The sequence below is a fragment of the Propithecus coquereli genome, unplaced genomic scaffold (assembly GCF_000956105.1).
Source record: "Propithecus coquereli isolate 6110/MARCELLA unplaced genomic scaffold, Pcoq_1.0 Scaffold100, whole genome shotgun sequence".
NCBI classification, from domain to species: Eukaryota; Metazoa; Chordata; class Mammalia; order Primates; family Indriidae; genus Propithecus; species Propithecus coquereli.
The window spans coordinates 818,720-844,118 of record NW_012133859.1 but is presented as its reverse complement, the minus strand read 5'-3'; the positions used below and the strand labels follow the sequence as shown (position 1 = coordinate 844,118).

The 25,399-nt window shown below is 39.0% G+C and overlaps 1 protein-coding gene across 1 annotated transcript in view; it reads left to right on the top strand.

The window, feature by feature from the left end:
- Positions 1-22,333, top strand: part of DNAH5 (dynein, axonemal, heavy chain 5) — a 291,357-nt gene extending 269,024 nt beyond the window's left edge. The window contains exons 63-70 of the mRNA XM_012642647.1: positions 369-588; positions 1,971-2,176; positions 3,177-3,380; positions 5,214-5,429; positions 7,024-7,236; positions 11,167-11,319; positions 11,732-11,963; positions 22,182-22,333. Coding sequence (XP_012498101.1) covers positions 369-588; positions 1,971-2,176; positions 3,177-3,380; positions 5,214-5,429; positions 7,024-7,236; positions 11,167-11,319; positions 11,732-11,963; positions 22,182-22,333 — 1,596 coding nt within the window. The remainder of the gene's footprint in view (positions 1-368; positions 589-1,970; positions 2,177-3,176; positions 3,381-5,213; positions 5,430-7,023; positions 7,237-11,166; positions 11,320-11,731; positions 11,964-22,181) is intronic.
- Positions 22,334-25,399: the final 3,066 nt, after the last annotated feature.

Genomic DNA, 25,399 nt, shown 5'->3' with positions numbered 1-25,399 from the left:
TCATTGAAGTTTTAATGAAATTTAAGGAGGGAGCTGAGCTGAATATATGTTTTCAATCAACCATCTTTACTTGGAAGTACTATTATCTCTTTTTTTATGTTTTGCTTTGGTTATTTTCATGACTGCTACCATATAGTATGACTACAATTGACGTGCTTGTATACTGTGGGACAAATGCTTGGACCAGGTAAAAAATATAACGTATCTCAATTAAACATTATTGTATCCTTAGGTTTGACTAGATTAATTTAAAGCAGTGTACTTTTCTATTAAATTCTAATTATTTAATTTCTAAAGAACCTAGTGATTTAAATCTCTGTGTAAAACACAAGATCACCTAAAATTTCCATTTACTGTTGTTGACTTAGGGAGGGTGGGCACTTCTGCAGAACTGCCATCTGGGACTTGATTTCATGGATGAGCTGATGGACACAATTACAGAAACTGAGATGGTACATGATGCATTCCGCCTTTGGGTGACCACCGAGGTCCATAGGCAGTTCCCCATTACACTCCTTCAGATGTCCATTAAATTTGCCAATGAGCCTCCACAGGGCCTCCGGGCAGGACTGAAAAGAACATATGGCGGTGAGTCTATGGGAGTTTTTTGTACTTACATTGTTTTCTTAAAGAAATTATAAAAAGCAGAGTTAGCTAGGATTCAGTCACACCAAGTAGTGCTATTATTTAACCTGGTGGGGAGGTGGTGGTTCCCTTTCGTCGTGTTCCCTGTGGAATATGCCCCTGCAGTGTTGGGGAGTCAGAGCTCGGTATCCCCACCTTCGATTTTCCTGTTTTCCCAATATTGCTCTGCTTAAGCCTATGCTGTTCTCCAGTTAGACGCCTGCCTTTTTCGTTGACGTCAAAAATTGACAGCGTTTTTGTTTATGGTCTTCATGCTCCGTACCTTTAGCAGTCCAGTAGCCTCTTCCAAGAGCAGGGTCTGCATTAAAGCGATGGCCTGCCTTCATTTCATTAGGGCCACGGGTCAGAACGTGAGCAAAGTTGAAACTCAAATAGCAACAAAAACAGACAAAAGTGGCCCTCCAGTCATGACCGGCACTGAGATTGTTCTCTCTGCATTTTCTTCCTCTGCTTCATAGCTTTGTGTCTGGGACCTGTAGCTGTGAAAAGAGTGTGGGACTTGGAGTCAGGAGTCCTGATTCTGGGCCTTCCTGGTGACAAACACTTTGTTCTCTTGGGTGCTATTCGCTCACATAACCTGAGTTTCAATGTTCTCATATGTAAAATAGGGACAATCTATCCAGGAGGATTGAAATAAATTGTAACTAAAATAGTGTGTTTAATAATAATAAGAAGAAATATAATTATTGTACTTCAATCTGGAAAAGTCTGTGAAGAGATTTTTTGGGGAGTTGCTAATAAGACTCAAATTCTTGCCAATCTGTAAATTAATGTGGGGATAAAGTAGAGATGGAAGGATAATGGCAATAAAAAATAAATCAAATAATGTATAATTATGTATTCAATACAATATATAAATCTATAATAATCATTATTTGGGGCATGTTTTCTGGTTGCAATGAGCTTCTATACACACTATTTTAATTAACATTAAATTAGTTAAAGATCTATGCCCCAAATATATTCCCCAAATAATAACATCATAATAATTATTATTAATAGTAGTTATAGTATTTATTTTAACTGCCATTTCCCTTCCATTTCAATTTTATCTTCACATTATCTTGGTAGATTGTCAAGAACTTGAACCACATTAGAAGGCTCCTTACCTCCACTTCCAAATCTCTTTGAAAATTTTCAGACAGAAATGGCCTCTGGACACCCAGAAGTTAAATTATAATTGCCATATGAGTATAGTAAAAATAATTCAAAATAAGCAAAGTTTAATATCAGGAATTTACAATAGTAATTAATTACTTATAAAAGTAATAAAAAATAAAAACATTTGAGAGATGATACATTTTTCACCCAACTGACCACAATAGGTGTGAGCCAAGACCTGCTGGAAGTGAGCTCTGGGGCCCAGTGGAAGCCCTTGCTGTACGCCGTGGCTTTCCTACACTCAACTGTCCAGGAGAGGCGCAAGTTTGGCCCCCTGGGGTGGAATATCCCCTATGAATTTAATCAGGCGGACTTTAACGCCACTGTGCAGTTCATCCAAAACCACCTGGATGACATGGATATCAAAAAGGTACCACTGTGCATGCCTCCTGCTGCTGGTGCATGTGGGCTTGGGTTGCTGAGCTCCACGTGAACACTTAGCTTTGGGGCAAACCAGCTGAGAGTGAGGATTTGCTGTGCTTGCAAAGTCATCTTTAAGTCCTAGCAATTTGAGTCACACTTGCCCCTTGATTTCAGGAAAAAAATGGAAAAATTTTGATTATCATTTTATTTCTCAAAGACAAATTTATATTCCAAATACGACAACCTAAAAGAAGCTGTTGTTGGAGGGATGGGTGGAGAAACTTGTTTTTTAAAATCCTAAAAAATGTGGCCGGGCGCGGTGGCTCACGCCTGTAATCCTAGCACTCTGGGAGGCCAAGGTGGGTGGATGGTTTGAGCTCAGGAGTTTGAAACCAGCCTGAGCAAGAGCGAGACCCTGTCTCTACTAAAAATAGAAAGAAATTAATTGGACAACTAAAACTATATAGAAAAAATTAGCCGGGCATGGTGGCGCATGCATGTAGTCCCAGCTACTCGGGAGGCTGAGGCAGAAGGATTGCTTAAGCCCAGGAGTTTGAGGTTGCTGTAAGCTAGGCTGACAGCATGGCACTCTAGCCCAGGCAACATAGTGAGACTCTGTCTCAAAAAAAAAATAAAATAAATAAAAAAATAAATCAATAAATAAAATTCTAAAAAAATGAAAATGAGAGCCTTGATGGTGTTCAAGTGTGTGCTTTTAAAAGAACTGTCTGAATATTATTAAAAAGTGAACTTTTTTCTGTTAATATTAAAGTATGAAAACATACGAATGCATTAAAAGAGTCTATCTCAAACCATGGGCATGAGCTTTGAATAACCCTTCATGTTTGCCTGTTTAATTTTCTCGCTACACTTTCTCTTCGCATGACTGGTGAAGAAGGGCTGACTGAATGACGCGGGCGAAAGTGAGTGCGTGCATGTTACCTGGCAGGGAAAATAACGCGGACACGGCCATCAGTTCTGCATAATGATTCTGTAATTTTTCCCAGGGTATCTCCTGGACCACCGTCCGCTACATGATAGGAGAGATTCAGTATGGAGGTAGGGTCACCGATGACTACGATAAGAGACTGCTGAACACATTTGCTAAGGTTTGGTTCAGCGAAAGCATGTTTGGACCAGATTTCAGTTTTTACCAAGGATACAATATTCCCAAATGCAGCACAGTGGATAACTATCTTCAATATATCCAGGTTTGTCAGCTTCAGAATTTTATGCATATTGCAAATATCTGTAGCCATTTGACCTTTTTGGTATTTATTTATACTGTGTATACTGCTTTTAAATGAAGTGTTCATGGCGATATACACTAAAGCTACTACTATAGATGCTTTCTTCATGTTTTTATATTCACCTGATGATTGAAATATTTATATTTGTTCTGAGTGTGTGTTGTGTGTGAATTCTTTCTCCATCCTCCTTCTGTTTTAATGCTTCAGGGAAGAATTTTATTTGGGGAGATGATAGATTGGGCAGATTTAGAACTGGGAGACCGACACAAATCACCTGGAGCTCTCTGCCTGTGAGACATTAGCTACCACAGCAGGAGGGCAAAGGCAGCTTCTAGACTCAATCTTTTCTATTGACTAATCCTGTGACATCTATTCCTTAATTCTGGCCTAATGAACAGTGTAGGGATAGGTCCAGGAACCTGCTTTGTATGAGAGCTTCCTCTAAGACAGGGGTTCTCAACTTCGGCACAGTTGACATTCAGGGCCAGGTAGTTCTCTGTTGTAGGGCTGGCCTGTGCATCGTAGTGTGTCTAGAGCATCCCTGGGCTCTACCCACTAGATGCCAGTAGCAGCCCCCTACACACTTGTGAGAACCAAAATGTCTCCTGACATTGCTAAATGTCCACTGAGGGGCAAAATTGTCCCTGGTTGAGAAACATTGCTCTAAGAAGGGAATAAGGTAGATTTTGACAGGAAATTTGGGAATATATAGAGAAAAGAAATCTGATTTTCAAGGTGAACTACATTTTCTGTCTCTATACCTTAAATTTATTGGAACATTATTTAGCAGTGTCTTTGGTCTCTGTCTAGGATTTATCTCAGAGTAAACAAACTGAAGCACCACAGCCCCAAAAGGCTAAATTTATCAGTATATTTACAGGGTTTTTTGATATATAAATGTAATGAGCTTATTGTAAATTATCACCTCTACATTTTTATTAATTCAAATCAAACATATTTGTCTTAATGTACTGCATGTGTTTTTAAATCATCAGCACTGAATAGGAAATGTGCCTATGAAGGTATAAATTTAGGGGTGCCTGAACATGTGTATATTCTTTATATGCTTCCCCTTTCACAGTGCATTTGAGGTAACTCATAAGAAGACATTATATAAAAAGGCATAAAATAAGGGAGGAGAAAAGAGGAGAAATATGAATATGACAATAATTAAGGATAAGATTCATATATGTATGTCAAGTTGTATGTAAATTTGCCTTTTTTTTTTAAATGATTGGGGGAGGTTTTGCTTGTTCTGCTTCTGGCTGTTTCTCACGCTCCATCTCTCTGTTTTTCTCTCTGACTCTATTGCTCCCGCAATATTTGTTTCTTTTCCTAGTCTCTGTCTTTTTTCCCTGGGAGAGCACAACTCCACCTGCGGCCTTATTCGGGCCATGATTACTAGAACTGTCATTTCCTGGTATCTTATAAACATAATAACCATTAGTTATACAACATTTATTTAAACAACTGGTTAGAATTAGATTAGACTATCAGAAAACAAAATACCAATCCCCAGCTCCCTTCCTACTTCACATATAAAACAAGGCAGTATCTCTTTGATTCAATTTTGCTTGAGGTGTAGACTTTAAAGAATCATGAGCCTTTTTTTTTTATGTTTCTTGATGTTCTCTTTTCAAGGCAACTTTTGATTCTTTTCTGGAGGAATTATGGAGGTTTGTAGCCTGACACAAATAAGATGTATCATGTAAATGCTTATCCTAATGAAAGCACTTTTATTTCCTGAGACAGTATATTTTAACGCGAGCTTATTGTGGGGTGTTTGTCGTTCAGAGCTTGCCTGCCTACGACAGCCCCGAGGTATTTGGGCTGCACCCCAATGCCGACATCACTTACCAGAGCAAGCTGGCCAAAGACGTGCTGGACGCCATCCTTGGCATCCAGCCCAAGGACAGCTCTGGTGCCGGGGATGAGACCCGGGAGGCTGTGGTGGCACGGCTGGCTGACGACATGCTGGAGAAGCTGCCCCCGGACTACGGCCCCTTTGAAGTGAGTTGACGAAATCCTGACCGAGTGTCAGCTGGCTATGTGTCTGTTTGGGGCAGTGAGGAAGAAGAAAGGGGGGCAAAAATGAATTCTTCCGAAATTAAAAACAATTATTTTAAAAACAGACTTCTTAAAGAGCCAGAAAAAAGAAGTTTTTGAATCCATCAATGTGTTTCAAAGTATAAACAATAAGGAAACCTATTGAGAAGTGTTAGTTTTTATTGTTAATTTATAAGCATGTACTGACAGATTAGGATTGCTTTTCCAGAACCTTCTCCAAGGTACTTTATATTGTCATTTGTTCAAAGGAAAGCCATGTATTTTCAGAGTAATGCACCTGATTATTAAAAAAATACATATTGTGTAGTTTACCATTAAACTTAAATTTAGGCCTTAAAATTCAGGCCTTCTTAATTTCGTGGAGTCTGTATTTATATCATTCCTCTCCGCACCTTCTTCCTCTCACTAGTTTTGAAAATTGATATATTTTAGTGTATAAGTAGCTTCTAAGCAAATTTGTGATTATGAAAGTTAGTTTTTAGATATTTTAATGAATGTCGTAAAAAGATTTACCCTGATAATATTTTTTAAGATCTTTGATAAACCCAAAAGTAAGCAGCTTACTTTCCCTGTAGTCTTAAGAGAGGATGTGGACAATCGCATGGCACTTTTGGCACAGAGCCACCGTGTTTCTTTGTACCTTGTCCCTTTTCCACTTGGTTTTCAAATGGAATCCTGTAGTGTTTTGTGTCTTTTGCATCCTACCATATTCTACTAAGCGGGCAATTTTGGCTGCTGGTACTACGGTCAAACTCCAGGACCTGTCATCAAGGGGATAATTTTCCTGAAAGAATCTCTGATAACTTGCTTGGAGAAAATCAATACTGTTATCAGCTTTCATAAGCACTCTTCATTATAGGATCAGGAAAGAGGTCATTCACAACTAAGAGGGGTTTAAATATTTATGAAGCAATAAAAATATCTAAAAATAGAATGAAGCTACATAAATAAGCATAGTAAGTAGCAGCATTTAGAAGAGTCTTTCTCCTTTTGCTGAGTTTGTCAGTGCTACCTTAGGATAAAGCAAGTCAGCCTAGCACAATATCTGATATATTGAGGACTCTTAACAAGTACTTGTATGATGATAATGAATGGATGGATGGGTGGATGGAAAGGTGGATGTGTGGATGGATGGATGCTTTCATGGAAAAAAAAGAAAGCTTTTAAAATGGAAGTCTAGTTTTTTGAGACAATCAGCAGAATGGTTGTGTGTGTACTTGTCTGCTTGTGTGACAGTAAGTGAATATTTCCCAATGAATGCATTTGCTTTTTGGAAGACTTCATGATTATGGTCATGCATTTTACATTCTTCTGTGAATTTATGGCTGCCTGTTCTTTCCCGCATGGTATGAAAATTTGGACTGGTCATCTAACAGGTGTTTTCTTTCTTCTTTTTTTTCTGCCATTAAAAAAAAAGGCTTATTATTTATGGAATTGTAAGAATTTGGGCCTCTTCAGAAGCCCCAGGGCACCAGCTCCATAAAATCCTCAGTAGCTGTCTAATTTTTAATGTGTGCTTTGAACGTCTCCATGGCAGGTAAAAGAGAGGCTGCAGAAGATGGGGCCATTCCAGCCAATGAACATTTTCCTCAGGCAGGAAATAGACAGAATGCAAAGGGTACTCAGCCTTGTCCGAAGTACCCTGACTGAGCTAAAACTTGCTATTGACGGCACCATTATCATGAACGAAAATTTACGAGATGCATTGGATTGCATGTTTGATGCCAGAATCCCTGCTTCGTGGAAAAAAGTACGTATAAACCTACTTTTATCCTACCTAATCACTTCTTGTTGTGAATAGTTGTGATTGGCAAGTGGAAAGCATCTTAGGATAATTTACTCAAAATGGTTCTTTTGCTTAGGGACTAAGCTCCTTATAGCCCTGTATTTTTAGACTGTAAGTAGGGAAGGAAATTATATAGTTATTTCCACATATCAGGTGCTTTGCTGGTCAATTTACATGCATTACTTCATATAAATTTTGCATTTTATTGCCCTGATTTTACAGATTAGGAACTTGAAGTTGGGAGAAGTTAAGTCTCTTCCCAGATCACATGTCTAAGAAGTCCAAGAATCAGAATTTAAACCCAAGCCCTTGGACTCCAAAGCCCATGATGTTAATTTTATAGACAGAAATGTGTCAAGATGCATACATACATCAAAAGTCACACCAAAAAGAAAAAAAAAAGTCCCTGCTCTGTCTGTAAATATGGTGTATAGTATGTATATCTCAAAATAATAAGATAATGATTTAACAGCATGCTTATTGATTACCTGTTGGTAATTGTGCTAAAGACAAATACAGTTTTAAGAAATAATTTTCCACTTGGAAAAGTAAAATGAGTTTCTGAGTATCTTTATAAGTAGAAAAATAAGTGTGTTTGAGGGGAGGACAGTTGAGTGGATGGAGCCTAAATGACATTCTTCTCTTTGTGCTGTATTTAAGAGTGCGTGTGTGTGTGTGTGTGTGTGTATTGTGTATGCACACCCATTTTATTGGGAAATGTAAGTGAGATTGTGAAGATTGATTATGGTCAAGAAAATACATGGGAAAAGAATGAGTGTTTTTGCTGTCTGCTAGAACATATTTCCTGGGAAAATCTGCCACTTGGCTTGTTTTCCCTCTGACCACTGCCATCATCCAGGGTGACCCCACCCACAGTGCGAACCCATCAAGTGCTGGCCTGACAGCTCACTCATCCAGTGTCTCTGCTCCCAAGACTTTCCCTTCCACTCCACTTCACAATGCATATGCTCTGCCATACCTGACGGTTAGAGGAGAAGGAAACTAGGACATAAATGCAGGTATAGGGACGTGACAGGATTCACTCCTTTACAATCTGAAGTTATGGATATAAATGAAACCATGGAAGGAATGTAGGAATGGAAAAAAACATGCTCCTCCCAACAGGACAGTGTTTGAAGATGACAAGATTTAAAGTGTGAGTGTGGGAGTAGGGGAGTGAAATGGAATGGACATTAGGGTCATTACAGAGCAGAAGATCATGAGATAAGAAAGTAGGATGTTAAATGTGTCATTCACATGGATGCTGAAGTCACCCTAAAATGATTAATAAAAGTAAATGAAGGCAGCATGTGGGTTGCATGAACTTACTCTGGGCCAGAATACCTGGGTTCAAGTTATCTCTCCTCTGAGCCGTTCAACCTGGGTTAAGCTAATTGGCTTGCTGTGCCTCAATTTCCTTGTCTGCACAATGGTAAAATGGAAATGATAGTATTATGTAATTCCTAGCATTTCATGAGGATTAAATGAGTTGATATATAAAGTGCTTTGAACAGTACCTGGGATATGACCGATACTATATAAGTGCTGTGGTTATTATTAGCAAAACCACACCACCACTACCACTACAATGACCACCATCATCACTACCTCCACCATCACTACTGCCGCCACCTGCATCTGCACCACCACCACTACCACCACCGTCATCACCACCACCTCTGCCAGCAACACCATCATGATGACCCCCTCCTCCTCCACCTCCGCCTCCACCACCACCACCACCGCCATCATCACCATCTCTACCAACAACACCAACATCAGGATGACCACCACCACCTCCACCACCACCACTATCACTACCTCTATCATCACTACTGCTACCACTTGCACCTCCACCACCTCCACCTCCTCCACTACCACCACCACCAACACTATCATCATCATCATCATCATCATCATCCTAATGATAATTTGAGGGATTGAGTAGAAGAGTAAACCAGAAGCCAAATTCCTTGATGAATAAAAGGTAGTGACCAGTTGGTGACAGAAACCAAAAGGGGTAAGGACAGTATGTCCACATGACATGAGACTCAAAGGAAGAGAATGATGTGACGTATTGACCTGATAATCACAGTCAGAAATGACAAGGACATCTACTCCTCCCCTGGTTCTGAGGGCTGTGGGGTATGAGGAAAGTAGCAGCCTACATTTTGAGAAGGCTGCAAAGGAATCAGTCTGTCCTGGGTGGGGGTGGGGAACAGACTTCAGTCAAGAGAGGGGTGGAGAAATGCTCAGGAAAGAGGCTGAAGATCTAGAGGAGTTTTCTGGCCATGGCACTGAAGATGCCGAAGGGCCGTTGGGAAGGCCTGGGAGGCCGGAGGGCTGGGGTTGGCTCAGGGAGGGAAGCATATAGAGGTAAAACTGGGGAACGGGGGAGGCTTGGCTCTCTGCTGGCTACCTGGCTAAATGGGAAGGTCATAGGACTTGTTTAATATTGAGCCTTGGCTATCTCACCCAGGGCGTCGGCAGATTCCAAGGCAGTGAGTGCTGCAGGCAACATAGAGTAAGTAGGGTGGCTTCTTGTCATCTTCTCCATCTTATTTTCTTATTTTATGACACCACCATCCATCCCTCCAGCCACATGGCTTACAAACTCAGAGTCAGGTTTGACTAGACTCCGTAATTTCCTTCTCACATTCAACAAATTCATTGCCAAGGACTAAGAGTTTTCTGTCTGAATTGCCTCTTCTCATTGTCAAGGTCAGAGGAAGAACCTTTTGGGTCACTGACCTATCCTGGTTCATTCCCAGTGAAACCAGCTCACCCAGCTCATCCAGCACCTGGTAGGCTCTGGAACAGGAATCTTTGCCAGGAGGCAATCTCATTAACACTCCCTCTGCCCTCAGACCAAATGTAGTATAAACACATCTCTTTAATACCCCTGTAAAGATAGGATAGAATGAGTTATTTAATTCTTAAATTATGTTCTTTTTATTCAGGTTTTTATTTTACTCAGCTTCATTATCAGTCTTTGGAATCTCAGTAGCTATTGAAAAATAGGCAAATTCATTCTTAAGATATTTGAAATTCAAGTGGTATACCTACATAGGTTGATTGCTACATTTATTCGTATATAAAATACTACAATTACAGTAAAATATTATAAATCTATGATTTAGAGATACCTACCAGTGCTGCTGCTGATAACGTTAATAACATATCCATGTCAATTGTCATAATAGAAATTCCACAAATGAATTCAGGGGAAAGTTAGAGGCAATAAATGCAAATAATTTGTGGATGGTAAAGGGACCTGGGTTTCCTTTTTTTGCTCTTTAATGAGAGGAAATAAAAGTGTATTTTAAAGGGACAAACACTCCGGAAAATAGCTGTCTTTTACATCATTAAAAATAAGTAAGACCAAGTCTTCTACTATTTATTATCCACAGACTATATTTTAAAGTGCTGATGATTTATCCTGATGAGGCCATGAACATATTTATGTACATAGAAATCCTATTTGATATTGTATTGATTGAAATTATGACCTAAGGAAAAATGGTAGAAGCCTGTTAAATTTAATTCAATAAATTATTTTGATTCCTTTATAGACAAATCAGGGATGAATATATTGGTAAGTGGAAAATGATTCAGTTGACATCAGGCATCTTGAAAAGCTCTGCAAATTGATTTGTTACCCATGTGACAATTATCTGGTTCTATTATATCTTAGTGTCATTAATATCATTAAGGAGAAAGAATAATTTGGAAAGCTTACATATCAGAATCCAAGGGAAATTAATTCATGGCTTAGGGACTTCTTCATTTTAAAAGTGAAATTGATATTTCATCATTATTTTTCAGTCAACATAGCCAGTTTACACTACAGAATTAAACTTACATCAGTTAATGGTTTTAATGTATGCATTTCAGGCTTCTTGGGTTTCAAGTACGCTGGGCTTCTGGTTCACTGAACTTATAGAAAGAAACAGCCAATTTACCTCGTGGGTTTTCAATGGCCGACCCCACTGCTTTCGGATGACAGGCTTTTTTAACCCCCAGGGATTTTTAACTGCAATGCGACAGGTAATTGCTCTGATTTGCATCCGTTGTGTTATTATAATTTTCCTCTACAGCGTTTTCTTCTTTCATTATAGTTTTAAAGACTATAATAAGACAGAGAATGACTGTCTCTTTTTGGTACTAGCAGTTATATTGTCATGAACATAAATCCAGCCACTTGTTCTCAGGCTGCTAGCTTGAATTTTAAAATATTTGTTATTTTTGTATTTGATTCGATTTTATATTTCTTTTTAAAGTCTAAGTGGTTAAATTAGGACATAGGTATTTTTTCATGAGAGAATCTTTTTAATTCTTTAAATATTTTTCTACTTCCTTTGAATTAGGGTAATTGGGAGTTAAACTTTCATTATTATTATGCTCTTTCTATTAAGAAAAACCTCTAATTGCTGCTTTCATCCTTTGCTGCCCTGAATAGGAAATAACTCGGGCCAATAAAGGCTGGGCTCTGGACAACATGGTGCTTTGCAACGAAGTCACCAAATGGATGAAGGATGACATTTCTGCCCCTCCCACAGAGGGTGTCTATGTCTATGGGTTGTATCTTGAAGGTGCTGGCTGGGACAAGAGGAACATGAAACTCATTGAATCAAAACCCAAAGTGCTCTTTGAGCTGATGCCTGTCATAAGGATTTATGCAGAAAACAACAGTAAGTTGTCTTGTACATTCAGTGAGGATTGGTATTGTTGGGTTGGATGACATTATAAGCATAGGAATTTATTATTTTTGTTATCATGTAATAGAGATTTTACTGTTTTATCAATGAGCTCTAAATTCACACCCACATTTAGTGAGAAGTTATTGGTCTCTGGATACTTTCTTGAGCACCACTGAGGAGGCAATAGTTCTTGATAGTTCTTGCTTATCTAATAAAGCAGATAAAATATACGTGGACACTCATGAAACATTCACTGATGAGATGAGAAAGAAATGTTTGGCATAGTTAATACATGGTGGGAAAGGAGGGCAAGAAAACAGTGAGACCAAGTCGTCAGGGGCTGGATTATAGGAGCATTGGGCCTCACTGCGCTTTTAAGGGTGGATATGTGAGGTGGGGTGAGTGGTGATAAGAAGACGTTCCAGGTGGGACCACACAGGGCTCACCTGGAGGCTGTGGCTCTACCAGCTTGGAGGTTTGAGCCAGATTGTGAAATCCAGAATGAATTCAGGGGCATTGAGTTTAGTCCTATAGCTAATGGTAAAATGCTGGATTCTTATTTCAGCCTTTGAAGGTAATAACATGTCTGTGAAGCACATGCTATTAGACTTTGACATAATTATCAAAGCTGTATTTGAGAAGTCTAAAAATACCTAAACTGTTTTCCATTGTTGGCTTGATGTTTTCTGGAAGCTTTTGTTGTTGCATTTAACTCAGCTAATGTCTCTTCAGCAATAACCACCTTTCAGCACACAAGGGAATTCTCTGTTCATTTTAGAAGCAAAAGCCATAAACTCTAGAGGTAGCCATGATAGGGGATCCCAAGGAAGTGCTGAGTTTATGATAGAAGCACAAAAGATTATAACAAGTAAAGGGATAAAATAATCTCTCTTTAAAGACAGCTGGTAGTGTGCCCAATCCTTAGATAAGCAACACATTTGAAAACATGAATCAGGGAAAAGAGTTTATAAACCATAAGCATTTATTTTTTGGCAGACATTTGCTGGATGCTTAATAGATACCAGCCATGACCTTCGGTGCTAGGGATGTGAACAGAATTATGAACAGGGCTGCCCACAGGGACTCCTGGTGTAGTGAAGGAGACCCATAAGTAAATAAATAATTAAAATAGAAATGCATAAATGTTATGATAGAAATATATGCAGGATTCTCAGGGAGCCTGGAAGGAAGACAACCGTGTCTGGGAGGTTAGGAGAGATTGCTTTTGAGATGTGCTTTGGAGGATAAGAATGAGTGTGATGGGGAAAGCCTTTTCTTGGCTGAGGGAAAGAGCTTATAGCTTACCTGATCCTTCATTGACTATTTTTCTGGCACTGACCATCTGCCAAGCACTGCTCTAGTGCTGGGTATGCAGCAATGAAAATAGACTTCCCAGACTTCCCACTCACATGGAGCTTGGTCTCAAAGAGGGGGTAATAGCCATAAAAGAAGCAAACATAGTTGACCTTGTTACTTGTAGATGCTGTATTTTTGAATTAGCCTACATGCTAAAATTTCTTTGTAACCCCAAAATTGATTCTCCTGTTACTTTCTTGGCCATTCACAGAGCAGCAAAAAATTAGAGTTGCCTGATACACATGTTCCCAGCTTAGGCTGGGTAAGGCAATAGTTTGCCTTCCTGTTTCAACTCTCATACTCTATTTAGTGCATGTTTTCAAATTTTTATACTTTTTCTCTCTTGAAAATATTCCCCAAGTGTAGTGCTCAAATGTCATCTATTGTTTCTGAGTACAAGAATACCGTAGTGTACCTTATGGAGAATATTTGTGCTGGATAAACTTCCTTCAAGCATGAGTGCTGTTGGACTTGAGTTTAATGTTAATGGATCAACAATGTATATTTAAACATTGTCTTTAAACAGAGACACACATAGAACAAGACTATATATTGATTGGTTGATGAAAATGTGACCAGAGGCTTGCTGGAAACTAACTCTGTTATTTCCTCTAGGAGCAATGGCTCAGCATTCATTAATTCACTGTTCATGGTGACTTTATAGGGCATAACTACCAGGAATAATGAGAATTGGCTATAAATGAATGTGCTGATTTCAGACAGTTCTTGTTTCTCTAAAGAGAACACACACATACTATTTTAGTCCGTTTTCTGTTGCTATAACAGAATACCACAGAGGGGTAAATTATAGACAATTGTAGTTTATTTGGCTCATGGTTCTGGAGATTGGAAGGTCCAAGAGCATGGCACCAGCATCTGTAAAGGGTCATCCCATGGTAAAAGGCAGAAAGCAGAAATGAGTACCTGAGACAGAGAGAGGCTCAGGGGCCAAAATCTCTTTATAACTATCCCTACTTGCAAAAACTAACTCACTCATGAGATAACATTAATCCATTCATGAGGGATTCACCCTTAGGACCCAATAACCTCTTATTAGGCCTTACCTCCCAACACTTGTACTGGAGATTAAATATCTAACACATGAAATTTTGGGTGACACATTCAAGCCATAGCATGTGGTATGCTAGAGTATGAGATAATTTAGGAGTTCAGTGAGGAAGGAGCATCGAACTGAGATCCAAGTGACGGAAAGGGGCTCTGGTACTATCCAGTAGCAGAGGAAAAGCGAGAAGGCCCGAGATGGCAGTTGATGTTCTGGGTTTGAGGAACAGAAAGAGTGTGTAGAGTGGAGAACAATGATGAAGGGCAAGAGTGGGGAGAGATGAAGTCCGAGGGTGTGTGTGGGGATGCACGATGCATTCCCGGCATGATAACCAAGGAATTTGGTGGGACATGGGGACAGACAGGGGTTGAGGATGGCATGGGAGAGAGAGCCCAGGTACGAAGGGTGTGGTTGACGTTTTCAATATTTTGAAGTTGCTGTGTGAGTGTCATCACCAGATTTTCCTTATGGAAGATGAATGCCCAGAGGAGTGAGGGTGGAGAATAAAAGAGGAGGGTCTGAGACAGAGGGAGCCAAGAGAGAGGCCACTGGAACAATTTAGCAAGTGACAATGAGTAGAGGCAGCAACAAAAGGGTGGAGAGGATACGAGGGAGGTGGGTATGAACAATATCTAGGACCTCGAGAAGACCTGAGGATCCTTTGGATGAGAGGAGAGAAGGAGAGAATTGAGAATGGCTTTAAGGTTTTGGATTTCTCATTGGCATCAGTGTATATGGGCTGTGATTGGCTGGAAGAGACCCTTACACAGAAAATACAAGGATCTTAAAGACAGAGGGACGGTGTCCCAGAGTAAGAGCAATTGAAGCCTATCTTAGTATGGTTTCTCCAGGCATTTGTGCTACCAATGAGGCATGTGACTGCCAAGATTTCTCTCCAGTAAGCCTAAGTAGGCTACCTCAGAGTTGAAATAGAAGCTCAATGCCTGCTATGCCACTATCCCTTTATATTTTATATCAGCATCTGGAAGGACATAACTTGTTCATTACATGTCTCTGAGATGAGATGAGATGGATATAAGTTTTTTATGATTTATGGTGGGCTTTCCAATTCTTGAACCAAACTCCATGCCAGTAAGGCCAGATTCTCCTGCAGAGTCAGGGAAGGAAGAGCAGCACCCATGTTTCCTTGAACTGCATTGCTGCCCCCAGCCTTCTTGGGTCCTGGAAAGCCCATCTCCCCATGGTTCACCCGTCGATTCTGGTTTTATACATACTCCCCTGGGAACAACTGAGTTAGTCTTAGAATCGTGACTTCAAATCCATTTCTCTTTGACTAGTGAACAATAGAGGAGGAGAGTGAGTGTCTTTCAAAAAGATACCAAGTCTGCACTTGGTTTTGGATAAGATGATGTGGAGGTGCCCCTGATACATTCAGAAGAGTTGTTTGGTAGACTCTCAACAATACCAATAAGCATAACAACAAAATTAAGGCAAAAAATCTTACTGATTTCTTTTTAATTTGTATCATGTGCCAAGCGTTCCCTGAGACTTTTATACAGACATTCCTTTTTTTCCCTTATAATGATCCTAAAAGGATATTACTCTTATCTATATTTTATCTTTACTTTAGCAAGATGCTAAGTCTCAGGGATGTTAAGTGGTTTGTATACAGTTCAACAGCTGGTAAGCAGTACAGCTGGGATTTAAGCCTAGGTTTACCAGACTCCAAATCTGGGCTTTTTCCTCTATGCTGGCTCCTCCCAAGAATTTAGATCTGGGATTTAGAAGATAGGCTCAGTCAAGGATAATTAGATGTCAGCAGTGTTTAGGTAGATAACAAAGCTTCCGCATGAAGGTGGTTCTTGAGGTAGGAGGCAGAGATGGGGAAGGGGTTGGAAGAATTCTCTCTGTCATTTATGGAGAGTGTTTTACAGGTGTATTTCACACCATATCTCATTTAATCTTCACAACAGTTTGCTAAGAAACTTTATCTTTGCTTTGAGGACAATAAGCTCAGAAAGATTAGTAATGTGTTGAAGGGGCTAAGGATTACTTTAGGTGAGGACCAGTGTTTAAAAGATGAAGGAAGAAGAGGCTGTGAAGGGAAGAGTTGAGCATCGGATAAAGATCATGAAGGATCTCAGCACACTGCTTGGCGCATGATGTGTTGTTTGGAGTTTCTTAGTTGAATCTGAAAGGATAAACGTGTCTGCCTGGGCTTCGGCAAGCATCCGACCTGACGCTTTGAATTTATTAGTTCTTAGGGCGGAGTGAAGTCCTACAACAGAGATTATTTTATAGAAACACTAATCAAATGTTCTTTTAGCAAAAAATGGTATTTTAGAAATTTTGCTCTATCATATCATTGCCCATAATCAACATGCTGTAGAAATATTTCCCTTATAAAATGAAAGAAAAATCTTTCACAATTTGAGTTAGGTGTTACTTTTTCTTTTTCTTCATGACTATACTATAAAAATCCATGGCAATTTGACATTGAACATCTCAGCATGCTAGGAATAAAGAAATAATTGTATAATACTGGCAATTCTTTATTATTTAAGAGCAGATTTTTATGGCAGAACTGTACTCACCCTGCTGGGCATTAGTTGGTGGTGATGCTCAATAGCAGCAGGTAAAGGAAAAAATAAAATAAGCAAAGGAAAAAGGAATTAATTTCAACATATTTTTAAAAAGAAAACTTTAGTTCTCGGCCGGGCGCAGTGGCTCACGTCTGTAATCCTAGCACTCTGGGAGGCCGAGGCGGGCGGATCGTTCTGAGCTCAGGAGTTCGAAACCAGCCTGAGCAAGAGCGAGACCTCGTCTCTACCAAAAAATAGAAAGGAATTAATTGGACAGCTAAAAATATATATAGAAAAAATTAGCCGGGCATGGTGGCACATGCCTGTAGTCCCAGCTACTCGGGAGGCTGAGACAGTAGGATTGCTTGAGCCCAGGAGTTTGAGGTTGCTGTGAGCTAGGATGACGCCACGGCACTCGCCCCAGGCAAGAGAGTGAGACTGTCTCAAAAAAAAAAAAAAACTTTAGTTCTTTCTTTCTTTTTTTTGGTGGAAACTTGTTTTGACAGATAGCTTTGTTGTTGAAGAGTTGTTTCTTTAGTGATGGAAAACTAAGATTCCTATTACTCTTTTCATGCTATACATTTAATTTTTATTTATTTTTGGTAATTGACTAGAGCTCTAATTGACATAAAGGGGTATAGCATCATAAATGATCCCAAAACACTTCAAGTGCAGCATTTTTAAATTAGAATGCTTGTAGTTAACAGTTTTACATCAATATAAAGGGCCATTTCTCAGTTTAAATAATGCATCATTGAAATTTAGACACAGGACTCTAGCCCGGGCAACAGAGTGAGACTCTGTCTAAAGAAAAGAAAAAAAAAAATGAAATTTAGACACAGGATTGGTTTATTTGTTTCCAAAAAGAAGGAGTCTAGATATTTATTTTAACTGAAAATTGAGTGGTACGCTCCCAAATGTTTTTTTAAATTCATGTTTCTTGCTGGGCATCATGGAAAAGTCACCAAGATAGTACTAAAGTCACCAGGAGAGCAAAGCCACACACATAGATTCTAGATCTTTTATTCTTAAAGCAGGCTAGAAAGGGGCAGATATAGGGAGGATGTGTCTCTTTACAGATTTGTTATGTGGGCAGAGTGATGCTTCTAAATGAACTTCAGTATTGTAGCTGATGTGATAGGAAATCCGTGATAGGAATATTTGGGGGCGATGAGGCAAGACTTATATGTACCTCTGATCACTAAGTCGGGTGTGAGAGAGGTCTCAGGGCCCCTGAAGCTATTGGGGCTATTTCCTGCTAAGGAAAAAGTGTATCTAAGAACGCCCTGTGACTCACTCTGATCTGACACTGCAGATGTGGGCCTGGGGTGGGGAGAGCCATAAGCGGTGGCCAGCGGTAGAGAGCTCAGCCCCTCAGCCCTGCGGCATTTGATCCATTTTCAGCTTGTAAACCTGGAACTCTGGCAAAGCCATGGGGAATGTGAGTTTGGGGAATTTGCTTTAGTGAAAAGGTAGGTGTGTAAGTATATGCACATGTGTGTGCACGTGTGCATGAGTATGTGGGGGGAGAGAGAGAGAGAAAGAGAGAGAGAGAACATAGCAAGCAACACATCGCAGGCATCTACCACATCCCAGGCATTATACTATACCGGATATTCACATATATTAACTTATTTAATCCTTATAACAACTCTTTAAAATATATCATCCCCATTTCGCAGATGGGGAAATTAAGGTTTAGAGACATTGGTAATTTGCCCATGATTCCTGGCTACCAAGTGCTAAAGCTGGTATCAGAATCACATTTGTCTGTCTTGGGGTGTATGCAAACCTTTGGGAATCCCTGTGGTTAGTGCTCTGCTTAGCACTGCATTTAGTACCTGAAATTCTTGGTACCTGAAATGAAACTTGCAAATAAAGACTAAACTCAAAACAAGGACAGCACCCTTGCACACTGAAGCCCTGAGTTAATTTTTCTCAGGTACTTGGTAAAGTAGACTGGGAGCAGTGGGAGGGCAGTGAGAGCCTCTGCCCCATGCACACAGGCTCTCCTGCAGCTCCTCCATGCTGCAGGATGAAGGGCTCATCCCCATGTTCTCTAAGAAAGGACTATGTGCTGGGGGCTGGGATATTTGGGTTGTTCTCCTGGCTTCATCACCTCAGTAATTAGTCATGTGGCTTTGGAAGAGTCTCAAATATGCCACGGATTGAACACAGGTGTCCAACTCTCTCTACTTCATTTTCACATCTTCCTGCAAAGACACGGAGGTACACATGCACAGTGCCTCCCAGATCTTGCGGAGATTAAACGCACAGGTTGTAAATCCGTTCTGACCAGGTTTGATTCATAGTTGTCACTATAGCTTTATAATCTTGGACAAATAATTCATTTCCTTATGTTCCAGTGTTCTTCTCTGTAAAATAATCCAATAATAGTACCCATTGCTTAGGGTTGTTGACAGAATTAACCTGACAATGTCAAGCACATAATATATAATTTTTAAATTACTACCATTATTAAAATGTTTAACTCTCATGACTTTTAAATGATTAAAAGAAATGCTGTATGTGACAGTGAACTGTCAAGTAATTTAAATGTTCTTAGCAAAAGGGAGGTTAAATGAAGGAATGATTTAAAGGTTATATAGAGACTCTCTATGTAACTTGGTTATTTTGAATATTGTATAGAATATATGGAATACATTTTAACATTTTGATGAAAAATGTAGGATATATAGGAAAGTTACATGGTTAGAAAGTGAAATTTCCCAAGGTGTTTTATTAAAACATTTAGGATCCTAAAGTGTATAGCTCACCAATTTATACAACTTCTTTTCTCTGTTCCTCTTGCTGGAACCCTAAGGCTTTAAACATACTTGGCTGATTTGTTCTACCTACCTAGCATGCTTATTTTTGTCTTCAAAGTTATTTCTATAAGCCCGGGAATGGTTTAGAATCATCTGTTTATGTAGTTGTTTAGCATCTGTCAGCATTTTCACCATAAAATTACATTTTCAGTGGCTTCTAATCCTGCTGCAGAAGTTTGCTGCATGCTGTGACTTGGCATGGGCACTTTCAGCTCTGAAGCAATTAAAAATAAATAAAATTGGATAAATATTTCAGAGAATTATTTTTATTTTTCACTTGCTTATTGAATAGAATGCTATTTTTCCCCTCCATTTTTCTTTTGGGTTTGAAATCCAAAGAGTCAAATAATTCCCAGGGTGTAATTATAGTTATCATTAAGTTCAGATGTAAGACATCAAAAGCTTATTTCAAGGATTATAAAATGGTTGTTAATCAAATTCGCATCAAGAAGAACAATTAGTTATATATTTACTACATATTTACAGACCCTAGAATTAAAGGGTTTAAATGTATCTGTTAGTATAGTTAGTATTAACTGCATTCCATTATTTATTGTCATTCGCCTGTTCAGAATTTTTATATATATTTGACTAATTATTATTACTAGTGGTATCCTCATAGAAATTTAAAAAATTACACCCAGTCTTAAAAATTAGGCGTTACATTGTTTTAGGTTGTTTCTAATGGTTAATTTCATGGGTTTAAGCAAACAGAGTTTTAAAATACTGTAAAATATCTAGGACTGTTGTTTTAGAACAGGGTTTCTTGGACTTGGCACTATTGACAATTTTATTCTGGAAAATTGTTGTGGGGGAAGGTCCTGTACATTATGTGATGTTAGCAGCATCCCTGGCCTCTAACCAGTAAGATGCTAGTAAGAAGCCCACAGTTGTGATAATCAAAAATGTCACCAGATATTGACAAATGTCCCCTATAGGTAGAATCACCCCTGGTTGAGAATCACTGCATTAGAATATTTATTGGATATTGAAAGTTACATATAATATTATCATATTCAAATATTTAACTTCTTCCAATAAAACCAATTAAATCTACCATGAGTCTATAAAAACACACGACACAGTAGGTTGAAGGTTCTGTTGGGTTGAATAATGAGACTTTAATTTCTGATAGTGCTTTCATTTTTATAATTTGCTAGAAAGAGCCAAATTATTGAGTCAGTTAATTTTGGGAAATAAATTCAGTGAATATGATATATTAACATTGCATTAAAAATTACTGTTTCCGTGTTTCTGTGCCCCTGTTTGTAACGCTAATTCATGAAAGCAAAGTTGTTCTCATAGTTAAATGTGATTTCACCTCAATAGTTATGTGAGAGTCATTTATCATATTGCATTGGTCTTCCAGAAAAGTACAAGGATAGGTATGGACACAACTCTCTCTTTAAAAAATGTGTAACCTGGAAGAGAATATAAAATAATATTCTGCCTCCTGAGATGGATGTTGTGAGGTGTGCAGATAAACCGCTGTGGGCAGCATGGATTTCACAAGAAACCGATGAAACTTAAACTCTCAGGCTGCTCACAAACAGGCTCCTTCCAAAGCCAAATTTCATATTTGTAAATTTTTACTCTTTTTCTTAAAGAAGGCCCCCATGAGCTGTGTAAGTGTAAGACCTCCCAGACCTGGATCAGTCCCTGAGCATGGGGTGTCCAAGGCTGGAGAGAGAGAGTGAGCTCGTCGCTAGAGATGGCTGTATTAGAGAGGCTCTCTGGAGGATGGGCATGCACAGGTTGTCTCTCATTGCATGTGTAGTTGTGGAAACCACATCTATTCTTCTACTCCAAAAAGGCAGAATTGAATCTCAGGGAGCTGAACCATGGCATTACTCTCTGCTTCCCAGCCATGTTTATTTCTCTGCATACGTGGAGAATTCACAACACCCAGTTTGGCAGGGGGTGGGGTTGGGGACCTTCCATCCTGTAGTTTAAAGTATGTAGTAGATGATGTCTTGGACAGAGGGTTGAAGATTTTGAATAATAATGATGAAGTAATGCCTGATGTCTGATTAAAAGTGACATGGCACTTGTGCCAAAGCCAAGCCATAAGGAAAAAGAGAGGGTGTGTGTGCCCAAGGTTTGGTGCAAGGAGAATGAGAGGAGGGGGATGTGGAGTTGACAGGTAGAAAGCAGAGGAGGAAGCACATGGGCAGAGGTTATGTCAAGGGCACTGGGCAGGGGGCCAGTGAGGGACCCTGAAAGCTGTCTGGGTATCTTGCTATAGCCAATGGCACCATATGGGAGTGTCTGCTTCACATCTGGGAAGAATTCCCCCATTCTGCCAAGCCCATCTCTCTTTGGAATGACCTTTGGAATGCACAAGCTTGGCTCTGGACTCTCTTTGGGCTCTTAAGTTAGAAATTCACCAAGTTCCTTTCTTTTGTGATTTTTTTTGTAGCCTTAAGAGATCCTCGGTTTTACTCCTGCCCCATCTACAAGAAACCAGTTCGAACGGACTTAAATTACATTGCTGCTGTGGACCTCAGGACGGCTCAGGCCCCTGAACACTGGGTGCTCCGTGGGGTTGCCCTTCTCTGTGATGTCAAGTAACGTGGGGGGAGTGCCCCACCCAATGCTTTGGAAAATGCAAGATCTGAATTTATTGTAACCTTTATTCCTCTGTGAGTGCTGGACAGTTGTATAAATCAGTTTGCTCATACAATTACTGAGCTGCATAGGTTTTCCCCACTCCTTAATTGCATGCTTAATTACATTTTACCTGTTTCATCATTAGTGACCAATGTCTGTGTTGAAAAAGTTATTTAGTGATCTAAAAGTAAAATTTATGACTTCCTAATGAAGTATGGCCCTCAAATACATAGTAATGCATTTTCTTACTTCACTCTGAAGACCGATGAGGGTAAGTAGACAGTATTTCTCTTGACGGGATCATTCTTCTGTTAATGTGGCCTGGTAACAGGCAAGTTCTCTCAGGTGACAGGGCACATTTGTACTGATTTTGCTTCTGTTGCCTTTTGCATTTAGGTCAGGTTAAGAGATTTATTTTCAGGACTTCAAGCAGCCAATTAAAAACACCTTTTAAAAAATAGAAGGAAACAGAAGAATGTGTTAAGGATGTAAATAGACAATTTATGTAAATCTATCTAATAAACATATAGAATAATGTTGAATCCTATTTATAATTAATAATGAGATACTGATATCTCTTATAGCAAAAAATTAAAGCTAAAAGTGAATCAAAGTGTGCTCTCTGTAAAACTGATACACTCACAAGTTATTAGAGCAATATCAATTGATCCAACCTTTTTGTAAAATAATTACATTTAACACAGAAAGAGCTATGAAAATGTTCACGTTTTGATCATCATTTTCTCTATTCCAAGGAAACAATTTAAAAGACTGAAAAACATTCTATATAAAATCGTATGTAATAACAGAAAAAAAATGGAAATGGCTATGTTCAATAGTAAGGCTATGCTTAAGGAAATTAGGAGGTATTAGGCAGACAGGAAAAAATAATCTTGAAGATTTCACAATATGAAAATGGTAAAGACCTATAATTAAGTGAAAGATATAATTTTTAGAATATTGAGTACACTGTGATTATAACTATGAAGCATATTTGCATGTGGACAAAAATTAAAAACAATGTGGAAAAATAAAAACAGGTGTGATAGTATGGCAATAGTTATAGCTGGCTTAAAAAATGTAACGATTAGAAGAAAAGAACAGAAAAAGAATAAAAATCTTGGTGTGTGGTGATGTCACATGAGCTTTTATTAATTAGGAAGTATATTATCTAAGGAACTTTTCACATATTTTTATTTTAAATTCTGGTTATATATTATAAACCGCTTCATCTATAACCTATCGACTAGAAAACTTGGTCAGTATTAAATTAGAATTGTGGTGTACAAACCCTTGGCTAGTTTTAGATCTGCATAACTGCATTTTTTTGGTGTGATTTTATGGGTGGTGGCTACCAGGAGACAGGTGGGGCTCCCTTTCCCCAGGCTCTGCTGTGCACAACCAGTATCATTTTATGCTAAGATAATGAGAGTTAGTTAAGGCCTGAGCTATTCCTGTGACTCCCACCATCTCAGATGATCCTGCTTTCATTTGAGCAGTTTCTTTTGGTATAGATTAATATATCAGTTGATTGATGTGGACTGTGGTAAAACGATCATTTCATTTTGAAGAACAAGTAATGGAAATGTGAACATGATGTGAATTAATAAAATGTTGTTAGTAAATGCCTGAATTGTAACTGTTATTTATTAGAAAGGGGGTAATTGGCACTAAGTATCCAGAAATAAGCTTTCTAAACTGGATTTTTAATCAAATAATTTGAAGACGTATAATTCATATAATTTTGTGATACATACCTGTTATTATGTATGTGCAAGTCTTAGAGACCCAAGGTAGTAAAGGACACAATGAAAACAACTAGGGAATTTTAGGAACTAATTCGTCCTGGCATGTGTCTGCAGCAGTGCTGGGCCAGTGAGGCCCTTTCTGCTTAGTTGCTCCGCCCTCGCCCCAGCCCCTCCCACAAGGGGCGGTAGCTGCTCTACAGAGTCAGGTGGGCAAGAAAGGACCGATTGGTTGAATCTGCTGGGTGACAGAGAGAGATTCTCCCATGGCCTTGGACATGGAGAAAACCACAGCCAGGGGCTTGGCAGCCTTGCAGAGCCATAGAGCAGTCTTCTCATCTGTCTCTATATTGATTTATTTTAAAAAAGTATTTATTTTGTACCTCCTGTGTGTTAGGCACTCTACCGCACTGGTGGTACAATGGTGAAAAAAGATGTCACAGTGCTTGATCTCACAGAATTCACCTCAGAGGAATAGACGCAGATAATAAGCAATCATTGAGGTACGTATGAATTTATGCCTAATCTCAATTTATGGTCGTATAACATGACATTTGTGGAGTATACAGACAGCAGCATAAAGATTGTGAGTTAAGTGCAATGAAGGAAAATGCAGGACGCTATGAGCGAGAATAACAGGGGAGACCTTAGCACATCAGTTGTGTCACTAACTAGCAGGCAGAAGCCAGGCTACAGCATCCATTTATTTTCATTTATTTTAATTTTTATTGATATTATCTTCAATTGATGAATCAATTGTATTACACTGATGGAGTACAATTTGGTGTTTGATATATGTATACTATGTGGAATGATTAAATCAAGCTAATTTACATATTCATTACCTTGACATTTATTTTGTATTTTTTTAAATACAAAATTTACTTTTTTAATTGACACATTGTAATTGTACACATTTATGATGCACAATTTGATGTTTTGATACTTATCTATGTAGCATGATGATTCAATCAGAGTAGTGTATCCGTCGATTCATGCATTTAGCATTTCTTTGTGGTGAGAACATTCAAAAGCCTTTCTTCTACTTATTTGCCATTTACTTTTAACTAAAGACACAGAATGTAACAGCAGTGAGGTGTTCCCTGAAGCAGAGCAGCCACTTCACATCCTTGCCTGGCTTTCCTGTAGTCCTCTGGTGTCCTTGTGTAGCCTCCAGCTGCTGGTGACCCTCTCTGTGTAGGTAGAGTCCTTCCAGAATTGAGACAAAATGGAAAGTCTTGTCTCACAAAGGACTGCCCTTTTATGCTTGGGTCATACATCA